The sequence below is a fragment of the Nerophis lumbriciformis genome, linkage group LG39, assembly GCF_033978685.3.
Source record: "Nerophis lumbriciformis linkage group LG39, RoL_Nlum_v2.1, whole genome shotgun sequence".
Lineage (NCBI taxonomy): Eukaryota > Metazoa > Chordata > Actinopteri > Syngnathiformes > Syngnathidae > Nerophis > Nerophis lumbriciformis.
In genome coordinates, this window is record NC_084586.2 from 19,335,979 (window position 1) to 19,353,365 (window position 17,387).

At 33.0% G+C, this 17,387-nt stretch overlaps 1 protein-coding gene across 1 annotated transcript in view; it reads right to left on the reverse strand.

The window, feature by feature from the left end:
* hs3st3b1b (heparan sulfate (glucosamine) 3-O-sulfotransferase 3B1b) overlaps positions 1 to 10,576 on the reverse strand; it is a 106,989-nt gene extending 96,413 nt beyond the window's left edge. Inside the window, exon 1 of the mRNA XM_061932097.2 lies at positions 9,781 to 10,576. Coding sequence (XP_061788081.1) covers positions 9,781 to 10,352 — 572 coding nt within the window. The 5' untranslated portion in view covers positions 10,353 to 10,576. The remainder of the gene's footprint in view (positions 1 to 9,780) is intronic.
* Between the last annotated feature and the right edge of the window lie 6,811 nt (positions 10,577 to 17,387).

The window sequence follows — 17,387 nt, forward strand, 5'->3', positions numbered from 1 at the left end:
AAAGTCAACTTTCCACTTTTATTTACCATTTAAATGCCTTCAATATTTATTGTTTTCATGTTCATCTGAAGAATTGCTGCTGATTTATTGCCTGACTTTGTACTTTTCTCCCTCAAAGACGCTAAAAAAAATGACAGTGTTGTGTTACTCTGTTGTGCAAATAGGTGGACATTTCAATAAAGTTGTGTTGTTACATCGACAATAATGTTCATTTCCCACTTAAGTGCAACATAACAGGCGCCTGAGGTCAGATTATTGACAATGAAACATGTCAAAGTAAGAAAAAATAGCTTACAGTTCTGGTTTTACATATTTACATTTTTCTTTAAAAGTCCAAAAAAGGAGTAGGAAGAAGCACATCTTACTTAATATTACCCTTTAGTGATTACTAACACATGTCTCATTTTGTAACACAATTTACTTTGACAATTTCTAAACAGTTCTCTTGGATAAATGTTACGATTCACACATTGAGGTGAATAATATATAACTTTTTTCAATAAAGTTATCAGAATTATTTTGGTTTTTTTTTAGCTCAAACGGCTTCTTAAAGTGGATCATATCAGTACTTTGTTCCACCTCATTCCATCATGTAATCCCACATAGTGACATGCTAAAGGTTTTAAGTGCTGCACGTGCATTCTAAAGTTTGAAATTATATTTTTCTATAAGAAAATCTCGAGGAACATCTCATTTAAAGCATTTGTATGCACGTACAACACTTAAAACCTTTAGCAAATCAGTATGTGGCATTAAATATATAATTCACTTTAAAAGACTGTTCAAACTACAAGTGTTCACTAAGTACACAGAACAAGAATAATGAACATCTTCAACCCTTTTTTCAGATAAAGCTTATTTGTTTACTTACTATGGTATGTTATTTATTTATAATTTATGTATTCACGGTTCTGTTACAGAGAACAAGGATATGGGATACAATTGTGATGGTATGAAAAGAGGTAGGATTAAATAAGCTCCGCTTCTTCCTACTCCTTTTCGGACGTGCTGTAATTAATTTAGAGTAAATGCACTTTTCCCACGCCTAAACACATCAAAACACTAAAATATTGACATCATTTGTGTTGTTTTGCACAATTCAAGCAATGCATTCGAGCAAAAAAAGTGAACATTTTAAGAAGTTTATATTACAGTATATATTATATTCCATGCAACTAAAAACAACTCCGACAACATAAAGCATGAATGTAAATATTTTGAAGAATTATTTTGTTTTTAGCTCAAACGGCTTCTTAAAGTGGATCATATCAGTACTTTGTTCCACCTCATTCCATCATGTAATCCCACATAGTGACATGCTAAAGGTTTTAAGTGCTGGACGTGCATTCTAAAGTTTAAAATTATATTTTTCTATAAGAAAATCTCTAGGAACATCTCATTTAAAGCATTTGTATGCACGTACAACACTTCAAACCTTTAGCACATCAGTATGTGGCATTAAATATATAATTCACTTTAAAAGACTGTTCAAACTACAAGTGTTCACTAAGTACACAGAACAAGAATAATGAACATCTTCAACCCTTTTTTTTAGATAAAGATTATTTGTTTACTTACTATGGTATGTTATTTATTTATAATTGATGTATTCACGGTTCTGTTACAGAGAACAAGGAAATGGGATACAATTGTGATGGTATGAAAAGAGGTAGGATTAAATAAGCTCCGCTTCTTCCTACTCCTTTTCGGACGTGCTGTAAGTAATTTAGCGTAAATGCACTTTTCCCACGCCTAAACACATCAAAACACTAAAATATTGACATCATTTGTGTTGTTTTGCACAATTCAAGCAATGCATTCGAGCAAAAAAAGTGAACATTTTAAGAAGTTTATATTACAGTATATATTATATTCCATGCAACTAAAAACAACTCCGACAACATAAAGCATGAATGTAAATATTTTGAAAAATTATTTTGTTTTTAGCTCAAGCGGCTTCTTAAAGTGGATCATATCAGTACTTTGTTCCACCTCATTCCATCATGTGATCCCACATAGTGACATGCTAAAGGTTTTAAGTGCTGGACGTGCATTCTAAAGTTTGAAATTATATTTTTCTATAAGAAAATCTCTAGGAACATCTCATTTAAAGCATTTGTATGCACGTACAACACTTAAAACCTTTAGCATATCAGTATGTGGCATTAAATATATAATTCACTTTAAAAGACTGTTCAAACTACAAGTGTTCACTAAGTACACAGAACAAGAATAATGAACATCTTCAACCCTTTTTTTTAGATAAAGATTGTTTACTTACTATGGTATGTTATTTATTTATTATTTATGTATTCACGGTTCTGTTACAGAGAACAAAGAAATGGGATACAATTGTGATGGTATGAAAAGAGGTAGGATTAAATAAGCTCAGCTTCTTCCTACTCCTTTTCGGACGTGCTGTAATTAATTTAGCGTAAATGCACTTTTCCCACGCCTAAACACATCAAAACACTAAAATATTGACATCATTTGTGTTGTTTTGCACAATTCAAGCAATGCATTCGAGCAAAAAAAGTGAACATTTTAAGAAGTTTATATTACAGTATATATTATATTCCATGCAAGTAAAAACAACTCCGACAACATAAAGCATGAATGTAAATATTTTGAAGAATTATTTTGTTTTTAGCTCAAACGGCTTCTTAAAGTGGATCATATCAGTACTTTGTTCCACCTCATTCCATCATGTAATCCCACATAGTGACATGCTAAAGGTTTTAAGTGCTGGACGTGCATTCTAAAGTTTGAAATTATATTTTTCTATAAGAAAATCTCTAGGAACATCTCATTTAAAGCATTTGTATGCACGTACAACACTTAAAACCTTTAGCATATCAGTATGTGGCATTAAATATATAATTCACTTTAAAAGACTGTTCAAACTACAAGTGTTCACTAAGTACACAGAACAAGAATAATGAACATCTTCAACCCTTTTTTTTAGATAAAGATTATTTGTGTACTTACTATGGTATGTTATTTATTTATAATTTATGTATTCACGGTTCTGTTACAGAGAACAAGGAAATGGGGTACAATTGTGATGGTATGAAAAGAGGTAGGATTAAATAAGCTCAGCTTCTTCCTACTCCTTTTCGGACGTGCTGTAATTAATTTAGCGTAAATGCACTTTTCCCACGCCTAAACACATCAAAACACTAAAATATTGACATCATTTGTGTTGTTTTGCACAATTCAAGCAATGCATTCGAGCAAAAAAAGTGAACATTTTAAGAAGTTTATATTACAGTATATATTATATTCCATGCAACTAAAAACAACTCCGACAACATAAAGCATGAATGTAAATATTTTGAAGAATTATTTTGTTTTTAGCTCAAACGGCTTCTTAAAGTGGATCATATCAGTACTTTGTTCCACCTCATTCCATCATGTAATCCCACATAGTGACATGCTAAAGGTTTTAAGTGCTGGACGTGCATTCTAAAGTTTAAAATTATATTTTTCTATAAGAAAATCTCTAGGAACATCTCATTTAAAGCATTTGTATGCACGTACAACACTTCAAACCTTTAGCACATCAGTATGTGGCATTAAATATATAATTCACTTTAAAAGACTGTTCAAACTACAAGTGTTCACTAAGTACACAGAACAAGAATAATGAACATCTTCAACCCTTTTTTTTAGATAAAGATTGTTTACTTACTATGGTATGTTATTTATTTATTATTTATGTATTCACGGTTCTGTTACAGAGAACAAGGAAATGGGATACAATTGTGATGGTATGAAAAGAGGTAGGATTAAATAAGCTCCGCTTCTTCCTACTCCTTTTCGGACGTGCTGTAAGTAATTTAGCGTAAATGCACTTTTCCCACGCCTAAACACATCAAAACACTAAAATATTGACATCATTTGTGTTGTTTTGCACAATTCAAGCAATGCATTCGAGCAAAAAAAGTGAACATTTTAAGAAGTTTATATTACAGTATATATTATATTCCATGCAACTAAAAACAACTCCGACAACATAAAGCATGAATGTAAATATTTTGAAAAATTATTTTGTTTTTAGCTCAAGCGGCTTCTTAAAGTGGATCATATCAGTACTTTGTTCCACCTCATTCCATCATGTGATCCCACATAGTGACATGCTAAAGGTTTTAAGTGCTGGACGTGCATTCTAAAGTTTGAAATTATATTTTTCTATAAGAAAATCTCTAGGAACATCTCATTTAAAGCATTTGTATGCACGTACAACACTTAAAACCTTTAGCATATCAGTATGTGGCATTAAATATATAATTCACTTTAAAAGACTGTTCAAACTACAAGTGTTCACTAAGTACACAGAACAAGAATAATGAACATCTTCAACCCTTTTTTTTAGATAAAGATTGTTTACTTACTATGGTATGTTATTTATTTATTATTTATGTATTCACGGTTCTGTTACAGAGAACAAAGAAATGGGATACAATTGTGATGGTATGAAAAGAGGTAGGATTAAATAAGCTCAGCTTCTTCCTACTCCTTTTCGGACGTGCTGTAATTAATTTAGCGTAAATGCACTTTTCCCACGCCTAAACACATCAAAACACTAAAATATTGACATCATTTGTGTTGTTTTGCACAATTCAAGCAATGCATTCGAGCAAAAAAAGTGAACATTTTAAGAAGTTTATATTACAGTATATATTATATTCCATGCAAGTAAAAACAACTCCGACAACATAAAGCATGAATGTAAATATTTTGAAGAATTATTTTGTTTTTAGCTCAAACGGCTTCTTAAAGTGGATCATATCAGTACTTTGTTCCACCTCATTCCATCATGTAATCCCACATAGTGACATGCTAAAGGTTTTAAGTGCTGGACGTGCATTCTAAAGTTTGAAATTATATTTTTCTATAAGAAAATCTCTAGGAACATCTCATTTAAAGCATTTGTATGCACGTACAACACTTCAAACCTTTAGCATATCAGTATGTGGCATTAAATATATAATTCACTTTAAAAGACTGTTCAAACTACAAGTGTTCACTAAGTACACAGAACAAGAATAATGAACATCTTCAACCCTTTTTTTTAGATAAAGATTATTTGTGTACTTACTATGGTATGTTATTTATTTATAATTTATGTATTCACGGTTCTGTTACAGAGAACAAGGAAATGGGATACAATTGTGATGGTATGAAAAGAGGTAGGATTAAATAAGCTCAGCTTCTTCTTACTCCTTTTCGGACGTGCTGTAATTAATTTAGCGTAAATGCACTTTTCCCACGCCTAAACACATCAAAACACTAAAATATTGACATCATTTGTGTTGTTTTGCACAATTCAAGCAATGCACTCGAGCAAAAAAAGTGAACATTTTAAGAAGTTTATATTGCAGTATATATTATATTCCATGAAACTAAAAACAACAACAACAACATAAAGCATGAATGTAAATATTTTGAAGAATTATTTTGTTTTTCAGCTCAAACGGCTTCTTAAAGTGGATCATATCAGTACTTTGTTCCACCTCATTCCATCATGTAATCCCACATAGTGACATGCTAAAGGTTTTAAGTGCTGGACGTGCATTCTAAAGTTTGAAATTATATTTTTCTATAAGAAAATCTCTAGGAACATCTCATTTAAAGCATTTGTATGCACGTACAACACTTAAAACCTTTAGCATATCAGTATGTGGCATTAAATATATAATTCACTTTAAAAGACTGTTCAAACTACAAGTGTTCACTAAGTACACAGAACAAGAATAATGAACATCTTCAACCCTTTTTTTTAGATAAAGATTATTTGTGTACTTACTATGGTATGTTATTTATTTATTATTTATGTATTCACGGTTCTGTTACAGAGAACAAGGAAATGGGATACAATTGTGATGGTATGAAAAGAGGTAGGATTAAATAAGCTCAGCTTCTTCCTACTCCTTTTCGGACGTGCTGTAATTAATTTAGCGTAAATGCACTTTTCCCACGCCTAAACACATCAAAACACTAAAATATTGACATCATTTGTGTTGTTTTGCACAATTCAAGCAATGCATTCGAGCAAAAAAAGTGAACATTTTAAGAAGTTTATATTACAGTATATATTATATTCCATGCAAGTAAAAACAACTCCGACAACATAAAGCATGAATGTAAATATTTTGAAGAATTATTTTGTTTTTAGCTCAAACGGCTTCTTAAAGTGGATCATATCAGTACTTTGTTCCACCTCATTCCATCATGTAATCCCACATAGTGACATGCTAAAGGTTTTAAGTGCTGGACGTGCATTCTAAAGTTTGAAATTATATTTTTCTATAAGAAAATCTCTAGGAACATCTCATTTAAAGCATTTGTATGCACGTACAACACTTCAAACCTTTAGCATATCAGTATGTGGCATTAAATATATAATTCACTTTAAAAGACTGTTCAAACTACAAGTGTTCACTAAGTACACAGAACAAGAATAATGAACATCTTCAACCCTTTTTTTTAGATAAAGATTATTTGTGTACTTACTATGGTATGTTATTTATTTATAATTTATGTATTCACGGTTCTGTTACAGAGAACAAGGAAATGGGATACAATTGTGATGGTATGAAAAGAGGTAGGATTAAATAAGCTCAGCTTCTTCTTACTCCTTTTCGGACGTGCTGTAATTAATTTAGCGTAAATGCACTTTTCCCACGCCTAAACACATCAAAACACTAAAATATTGACATCATTTGTGTTGTTTTGCACAATTCAAGCAATGCACTCGAGCAAAAAAAGTGAACATTTTAAGAAGTTTATATTGCAGTATATATTATATTCCATGAAACTAAAAACAACAACAACAACATAAAGCATGAATGTAAATATTTTGAAGAATTATTTTGTTTTTCAGCTCAAACGGCTTCTTAAAGTGGATCATATCAGTACTTTGTTCCACCTCATTCCATCATGTAATCCCACATAGTGACATGCTAAAGGTTTTAAGTGCTGGACGTGCATTCTAAAGTTTGAAATTATATTTTTCTATAAGAAAATCTCTAGGAACATCTCATTTAAAGCATTTGTATGCACGTACAACACTTAAAACCTTTAGCATATCAGTATGTGGCATTAAATATATAATTCACTTTAAAAGACTGTTCAAACTACAAGTGTTCACTAAGTACACAGAACAAGAATAATGAACATCTTCAACCCTTTTTTTTAGATAAAGATTATTTGTGTACTTACTATGGTATGTTATTTATTTATTATTTATGTATTCACGGTTCTGTTACAGAGAACAAGGAAATGGGATACAATTGTGATGGTATGAAAAGAGGTAGGATTAAATAAGCTCAGCTTCTTCCTACTCCTTTTTCGGACGTGCTGTAATTAATTTAGCGTAAATGCACTTTTCCCACGCCTAAACACATCAAAACACTAAAATATTGACATCATTTGTGTTGTTTTGCACAATTCAAGCAATGCACTCGAGCAAAAAAAGTGAACATTTTAAGAAGTTTATATTACAGTATATATTATATTCCATGCAACTAAAAACAACAACAACAACATAAAGCATGAATGTAAATATTTTGAAGAATTATTTTGTTTTTAGCTCAAACGGCTTCTTAAAGTGGATCATATCAGTACTTTGTTCCACCTCATTCCATCATGTAATCCCACATAGTGACATGCTAAAGGTTTTAAGTGCTGGACGTGCATTCTAAAGTTTGAAATTATATTTTTCTATAAGAAAATCTCTAGGAACATCTCATTTAAAGCATTTGTATGCACGTACAACACTTAAAACCTTTAGCATATCAGTATGTGGCATTAAATATATAATTCACTTTAAAAGACTGTTCAAACTACAAGTGTTCACTAAGTACACAGAACAAGAATAATGAACATCTTCAACCCTTTTTTCAGATAAAGCTTATTTGTTTACTTACTATGGTATGTTATTTATTTATAATTTATGTATTCACGGTTCTGTTACAGAGAACAAGGAAATGGGATACAATTGTGATGGTATGAAAAGAGGTAGGATTAAATAAGCTCCGCTTCTTCCTACTCCTTTTCGGACGTGCTGTAATTAATTTAGAGTAAATGCACTTTTCCCACGCCTAAACACATCAAAACACTAAAATATTGACATCATTTGTGTTGTTTTGCACAATTCAAGCAATGCACTCGAGCAAAAAAAGTGAACATTTTAAGAAGTTTATATTACAGTATATATTATATTCCATGCAACTAAAAACAACTCCAACAACATAAAGCATGAATGTAAATATTTTGAAGAATTATTTTGTTTTTAGCTCAAACGGCTTCTTAAAGTGGATCATATCAGTACTTTGTTCCACCTCATTCCATCATGTAATCCCATATAGTGACATGCTAAAGGTTTTAAGTGCTGGACGTGCATTCTAAAGTTTGAAATTATATTTTTCTCTCAGCTTATATTCCTCCTTGTTTAATACAAAGAATTATTGTAAATTTGTGAGTAGCAATTATAGTTTATTTGTGCATAATTTGGCATAAATGCACTTTTCCACACCTAAACACATCAAAACCCTAAAATATTTACATCGTTTGTGTTTTGCACAACTAAAGCAATGCATTTGAGCAGAAAAGTGAACATTTAAAAAAAAAGTATATATTATATTCCATGCAAAACATGCAACTAAAAAAACTTGAACATAAAGCATGAATAATAATAATAATATTTTAATTGTAACAATAAGGCCGAGTTTGCAGGCTGCAGTGTTGCACGGCGTCCGACAGAGATCAGTGCACACTGTGCACGCAAAGTGACATATTTCAGGTTAATTAAAAGTGCATAAGCCTGCATGACAGAAAAATTTATTTTAATAAATCATAATCCTCCTTTTGTACTAGATTTTAACAATACAATAAAAACATGTGGATTAATATCTTTAACTATAATAACTGTGGTGCTAAAATGGTGCAAAATGGGAAAAAAATGTGATTAAAGTGCCTGCATGACAGAAAAAATGTATTTTAATAAATCATAATCCTCCTTTTGTACTAGATGTTAATAAAATAAATAAAAAGTGTGGATTAATATCTTTAATTGTAATGACCGTGGTGCTAAAATGGTGCAAAATAGAAAAAAATGGGATTAAAAGTGCCTGCATGACAAAAAAAAATATTTTAATAAATCATAGTCCTCCTTTTGTACTAGACTTTAACCATATAGTAAAAAAAATGTGGATTAATATCTTTAATTGTAATGACCGTGGTGCTAAAATGGTGCAAAATAGAAAAAAATGGGATTAAAAGTGCCTGCATGACAAAACAAATATTTTAATAAATCATAATCCTCCTTTTGTACTAGACTTTAACCATATAGTAAAAAAAAAAAGTGGATTAATATCTTTAATTGTAATGACCGTGGTGCTAAAATGGTGCAAAATAGAAAAAAATGGGATTAAAAGTGCCTGCATGACAAAACAAATATTTTAATAAATCATAATCCTCCTTTTGTACTAGACTTTAACCATATAGTAAAAAAAAATGTGGATTTATATACCTAATTGTAAAGGACCGTGGTGCTAAAATGGTGCAAAATAGAAAAAAATGGGATTAAAAGTGCCTGCATGACAAAACAAATATTTTAATAAATCATAATCCTCCTTTTGTACTAGACTTTAACCATATAGTAAAAAAAAAAGTGGATTTATATACCTAATTGTAAGGACCGTGGTGCTAAAATAGGTGCAAAATGAAAAAAAAAAATATGGATTAAAAGTGCGTGAAAGGTGTGCGGGGTCTCACCTGTACCACCCCAGGCCCTTGTCGTAGTTGCGGTCGAAGAAGTGCGGCTCGGCCCCCACGGCCCTAATGTCCGGGTGCACCCGCAGGAACTCCAGCAGAGCCCGGGTGCCTCCCTTCTTCACCCCGATGATGATCGCCTGCGGCAGCTTCTTGCTCCCGGAGCCGTTGGAGAAGCTCGACAAGCCGCTGAGCTGCGGGGCTGGCGCCCGCCCGGGCACACCGTCCCAGTTGGCGGTCCTCTCCGGCGGCTCGTCGTCGAGCAAGTCCCGGGACGCGGCGGCGGTCCTGACGGGGGGCTCCTCGTCGTCCACGTCCTCCCACGGCTGCTGCTGCTGCTGCGGCGGCGTCTTGGCCACCATCAGCCGCGACAGCAGGTCCGCCCGCTCGGCCCTCCTGGCCACCACCGGAGCGCCGCTTTCCCGGTAGGACTCGAGCAGCCCGCCGGGCACGCCGGAGCACGGCCCCGCGCAGGAGTAGAGCATGAAGAGCCAGACGAGGACCATGATGCTGAGCAGGAGGACTTTCCTCTGGACGGGGCCGGAGCAGCGGGCGCTCAGCGGGCTATTTTCCATCAGCCTCCCCGGGTCACAGGCACGTCCCCGCGGCTCATGTCGCCTCCCTCACGCCGCTAATCCTCACCGAGTGACGCTCATGCTCACCTGCGGCCGGAAGTCCGTCAAACTTGGCGAAGCGAGTCAAAAATAAAAATATATCCGAAAGCGAAGGTTTTTTTCAAGTTTATCGATCATTTTTTGGGGGCTGAAAAGTGAAGAAGTTTTAATTGACGCGACCTGACACCGTCTGACTGGGAATGAAGCCGCGCGCTTGCGGGCGCTTTATATAAAGGGGAGGCGTCTGACTGACAGCCTCAGCAGCCAATAGGAGACGCTCTCACTAAACAGGCGGAACGTTTGCTGATAAAAGAGCACCAATGACAAGTAAGGAGGCGTGGCTACAAATCGAAACATTGTCAAGCCGGAGTTCCGTTTTTTAATAGTTTTTTAAAATAAATAAAAAAAACTTAATTGCGAAAGCGTTTCTTATGGATATTTAACATTTCTGTTTAAAACACCTTCAAATTAAACACTCATTTATGATATTGTTTATTCATTTCCGTTGTTTTTGCATGTTATGTTAGGAGGCGCTTTATAAAAAAGGGGCGTCAATTGACTGACAGCTTTGGCAGCCAATAGGAGACGCTCTCACTAAACAGGCGGACGTTTGCTGATAAAAGAGCACCAATGACAAGTAAGGAGGCGTGGCTACAAATCGAAACATTGTCAAGCCGGAGTTCCGTTTTTTAATAGTTTTTTAAAATAAATAAAAAAAACTTAATTGCGAAAGCGTTTCTTATGGATATTTAACATTTCTGTTTAAAACACCTTCAAATTAAACACTCATTTATGATATTGTTTATTCATTTCCGTTGTTTTTGCATGTTATGTTAGGAGGCGCTTTATAAAAAAGGGGCGTCAACTGACTGACAGCTTTGGCAGCCAATAGGAGACGCTCTCACTAAACAGGCGGACGTTGTTTGATAAAAGAGCACCAATGACAAGTGAGGAGGCGTGGCTACAAATCGAAACATTGTCAAGCCGGAGTTCCGTTTTTTAATAGTTTTTTAAAATAAAAAAAATAAACTTAATTGCAAAACCGCTTCTTATGGATATTTAACATTTCTGTTAAAAACACCTTCAAATTAAACATATTTCACTCATTTATGATATTGTTTGTTAATTTTCGTTGTTTTTGCATATTATGTTAGGAAGCGCTTTATAAAAAGGGAGTCAAATGACTGACAGCCCCAGCAGCCAATAGGAGACGCTCTCACTAAACAGGCGGACGTTGTTTGATAAAAGAGCACCAATGACAAGTAAGGAGGCGTGGCTACAAATCGAAACATTGTCAAGCCGGAGTTCAGTTTTTTAATAGTTTTTTAAAATAAAAAAAATAAACTTAATTGCGAAACCGCTTCTTATGGATTTTTAACATTTCCGTTTAAAACACCTTCAAATTAAACACTCATTTATGATATTGTTTGTTCATTTCCGTTGTTTTTGCATATTATGTTAGGAAGCGCTTTATAAAAAGGGAGTCAAATGACTGACAGCCCCAGCAGCCAATAGGAGACGCTCTCACTAAACAGGCGGACGTTTGCTGATAAAAGAGCACCAATGACAAGTAAGGAGGCGTGGCTACAAATCGAAACATTGTCAAGCCGGAGTTCAGTTTTTTAATAGTTTTTTAAAATAAATAAAAAAAACTTAATTGCGAAACCGCTTCTTATGGATTTTTAACATTTCCGTTTAAAACACCTTCAAATTAAACATATTTCACTCATTTATGATATTGTTTGTTCATTTCCGTTGTTTTTGCATATTATGTTAGGAGGCGCTTTATAAAAAAGGGGCGTCAACTGACTGACAGCTTTGGCAGCCAATAGGAGACGCTCTCACTAAACAGGCGGCCGTTGTTTGATAAAAGAGCACCAATGACAAGTGAGGAGGCGTGGCTAAAAATCGAAACATTGTCAAGCCGGAGTTCAGTTTTTTAATAGTTAACTCTTATTTTAAAATTAAAAAAATAAACTTAATTGCGAAACCGCTTCTTATGGATATTTAACATTTCTGTTAAAAACACCTTCAAATTAAACATATTTCACTCATTTATGATATTGTTTGTTCATTTCCGTTATTTTTGCATATTATGTTAGGAAGCGCGTTATAAAAAGGGAGTCAAATGACTGACAGCCCCAGCAGCCAATAGGAGACGCTCTCACTAAACAGGCGGACGTTTGCTGATAAAAGAGCACCAATGACAAGTGAGGAGGCGTGGCTACAAGTCGAAGGATCGTCGAGCTCGAATTCGAGCCGAAGTTGAGGTTTTTAACAGTTAACTCGTTTTTAAGTGAAAAAAGAAACAAAAAAATACATAACAACTACGCATATAATTAAAATAAGATCTTATATTGCCAACGTTGGAACTAAACAGATGTAAGGAACTTAAAATAAATGAAAGTTTATTCGGATAAAAATCACAGCATTGATTAAAAAAGAAAATCAACAAAGTTAGCTACACTTGTCACAGTTTGAATGAAACATTAAAAAAAATGTAAAGTTCACTTTATTGGGAAGTTCTTTTTAAAACAAGTTATTCATTTAAACATTACATTTCTTAATATATATAAAAAATAAAAATAAACTAATTAAGCATGAGTTCGATTGTTATTTTTATAACAATTTTCATAATTGCTGTTTGGTTTCAATCGTTTTACAAGTACATTTTTTTTTTAAGTTCACTTTATTGGGAAGTTCTTTTTAAAACAAGTTATTCATTTAAACATTACATTTCTTAATATATATAAAAAATAAAAATAAACCAATTAAGCATGAGTTCGATTGTTATTTTTATAACAATTATCATAATTGCTGTTTGGTTTCAATCATTTTACAAGTAAATTGCTTCTTATGGATTGTTAACATTACTGTTCAAAACACCTACAAATTAAACTTATTCATTCAATTGTTTGTTCATTTCTGTTTTTGCATATTAGTTGTGTGTGTTCCTGCATTTGTTTAAAAAACAAACAAAAAAAACATTTGAACCTAAAATGTAAGAAATGTGAATGACTTGACTTATGTTTTATGGTCATATTAAAAACATATTTATTTTGTACATTTATTTAAATGTATTGAGACAAAATGCATACGTTAAAAAAAAAAAAAAAAGACTATTTGTAAAAAGCACTTTCCATTGAGTAAACAACCTCAAAGTGCTACAGTGTATTAAAAACAAAAAAAAATAAAAACATAATAAACAATTAATAAAAATAAAAAACTAGAACAGCCAAATAGCTAAAACTAGTATGCATATATCTAAAAAAGGCTTTTTTTTTCTTTTTTTAAAAAGAAGGGTTTTTAAGCCTTTTTTAAAAGCATCCACAGTCTGTGGTGCCCTCAGGTGGTCAGGGAGAGCGTTCCACAGACTGGGAGCGGCGGAGCAGAAAGCCCGGTCTCTCATTGTTCGTAGCTTTGTCCTCGGAGGTTGGAGGAGGTTAGCCTGTCCGGAGCGGAGGTGTCGTGTGGAGATTAGCGCAAGTCAACAAATGACCTAATTAGATGAGTTATTATACATTTACACCAACATTCCTTTTCTTTTTGAAAACAATTAAGTATAAATTGCAAAAATGTTACATTCAAGCATCATAATGAGGAATAATTAATCTTGCTACTACTGGCCTTTTTCTGCTGATGCATCAAAAAAATGGAAATGCTAAATGTCAAGCACGCGCTGGACGGGGGCTACTTTTTGTCATTTTTTAACAATGTCAGGCAAAAGTCACTTCCTGTTTGCAGAGAAACCAGGAAGTATCCCACCTTGTCAACGTTCCCGTGTTATTGTGTTATTGTTATTGGTGCCCGCTAGCACTGGGGTGCCAAACTGGTTCTCATTGAGGGCCACATGGCAGTTATGGTTGCCCTCTGAGGGCCGCTTGTAACAATATATATATATATATATATATATATATATATATATATATATATATATATATATATATATATATAAATATATATATATATATATATATATATATATATATATATATATATATATATATATATACATATATACATATATATATATGTCTTAATAAGGTTATCCAAAAAATAGTGCTCGATACCGTAGTAGAGCGCAATACATATATATATATATATATATATATATATATATATATATATATATATATATATATATATATATATATATATATACATACATACATACATACATACATACATACATATATATATATATATACATATATATATATATATATATATATATATATATATATACATACATACATACATACATACATACATACCGTATTTTCCGCACTATAAGGCGCACCTAAAAACCACAAATTTTCTCAAAAGCTGACAGTGCGCCTTATAACCCGGTGCGCTTTATATATGGATAAATATTAAGATTCATTTTCATAAAGTTTCGGTCTCGTAACTACGGTAAACAGCCGCCATCTTTTTTCCCGGTAGAACAGGAAGCGCTTCTTCTACGCAAGCAACCGCCAAGGTAAGCACCCGCCCCCATAGAACAGGAAGCGCTTCTTCTTCTACTGTAAGCAACCACCCGCCCGCGTAGAAGAAGAAAAAGCGCGCGGATATTACCGTACGTTTCATTTCCTTTGTGTGTTTACATCTGTAAAGACCACAAAATGGCTCCTACTAAACGACAGGGATCCGGTTCATGAAAAGACGCAATCTCTCCATCCGCACACGGATTACTATTTCACAGCAACTGATATTCCTGTGAACCGCACTGTGGATACAACGGGAGCACGTACGGTGAATATTCGCACCACAGGGAATGAGAAGTCATCCTTCACTGTGGTTCTAGCTTGCCATGCTAATGGCCAGAAACTTCCACCCATGGTGATATTCAAAAGGAAGACCTTGCCAAAAGAGACCTTTCCAGCCGGCGTCATCATGAAAGCTAACTCGAAGGGATGGATGAAGAAAAGATGAGCGAGTGGTTAAGGTAAGTTTAAGTTTACGCGAAGAGGCCGGGTGGCTTTTTTCACGCAGCTTCGTCCATGTTGATATACGACTCCATGCGCGCCCACATCACGCTGGTTTTTAATATATTATTAAAGTTTGACTGACCTATTTGACTGTTTTTTTGACATTCCTTTAGCGCAGTTAGATGCGGCTTACAACACGGGGCGGCTTATAGGTGGACAAAGTTTTGAAATATGCCGTTCATTGAAGGCGCGGCTTATAACCCAGGGCGCCTTATGGTGCGGAAAATACGGTACATACATATATATATATATATATATATACATATATATATATATATATATATATAGAATACATTAACAATATATATTTTATGTAAGATGCAAAAAAATACTAACATTTTACTTTAAAAACTGGCAGCTCAGTCACTAGAATTTTACTTTTTTTTTTTACAGCATATAAAAAAATAGAATAAATCAAATGGAATGGAGAAACAACACCACTGTTTTTGGCGGTAAAATTCAAGCAACAGAGATGCCAGTTTTTTGTTTTGTTTTTTTTAACCGTAAAATCTTGTTTTAATGTTTGTTGTGTTTGTTTTTTAATGTTTTAGTGTCTTACTGTATATGAAAAAAAAAAAAAAAGAGTACCAAAGTGGATTTTACGGTAAAACACTAATACGGCGGAATTTAACCGTAACATCTATTGTCAATTTTACAGTGTACAATTTGATTGATCATTTGTTTTGAAATCATAAGTCATGCAGATTTTTGAGTACAGTAACTGGCAGCTCAGTCACCAGAATTTTACAGTAAAATCAGTGGGTTTTTTTTACAGAATATAAAAAAATGGACTAAATAGAATGGAATGGAGAAACAACACCACTGTTTTTAGCGGTAAAATTCAAGCAAGAGATGCCAGTTTTGTTTTGTTTTTTACTGTAAAATCTTGTTTTTTGTGTTTGTTTTTTAATATTTTAGTGTCTTACTGTATATGGAAGAAAAAAAATAGTACCAAAGTTGATTTTATGGTAAAAAAAAACTCAAGTCGGCGGAATTTAACCGAAAAATCTTTTGTCAATTTTACAGTTTACAATTTGATTGATGATTTGTTTTGAACTCATAAGTCAAGCAGATATTTAAGTACAGTATTTATCCTTATTTTAATAAAAACATATGTTTGGAATACATGATAATATAATATTTCCATATTATTTCCAGGCTTTGGCAGGTCACATAAAATCATGTGGCGGGCCTTGAGTTTGACACCTGTGTGTTAGCACGTGGCTAATGCACAATAAAAGCAGAGCTCATGTCCACTTCGGAGACACCCAAGAATAAATAACGAAGGTTTTATATATATATATATATATATATATATATATATATATATATATATATATATATATATATATATATATATATATATATATAAATAAATAAATTTATTTATTTATTTATTTATATATATATATATATATTGTCATTGTTAAAAAGACAATGTGTATATATATATATATATATATAATACATTAACAATATATTTTGTATACAAGCTGAAAAAAAATATTTAAATTTTACTTTAAAAACTGGCAGCTCAGTCACCAGAATTTTACAGTAAAATCAGTGGGTTTTTTTTCACAGAATATAAAAAAATGGACTAAATAGAATGGAATGGAGAAACAACACCAATATTTTTTGCGGTAAAATTCAAGGAAGAGATGCCAGTTTTTTGGTTGTTTTTTTTTACTGAAAATCTTGTTTTTTGTGTTTGTTTTTTCATGTTTTAGTGTCTTACTGTATATGGAAGAAAAAAAAAAGAGTACCAAAGTTGATTTTTACGGTAAAAAACTCAGTCGGCGGAATTTAACCGAAAAATCTATTGTCAATTTTACAGTCTACAATTTGATTGATGATTAGTTTTGAAATCATAAGTCAAGCAGATATTTAAGTACAGTATTTATCTTTATTTTAACAAAAAAAATATTTTTGGAATACATGATAATATAATATTTCCATATTATTTCCAGGCTTTGGCAGGTAACATAAAATCATGTGGCGGGCCAGATTT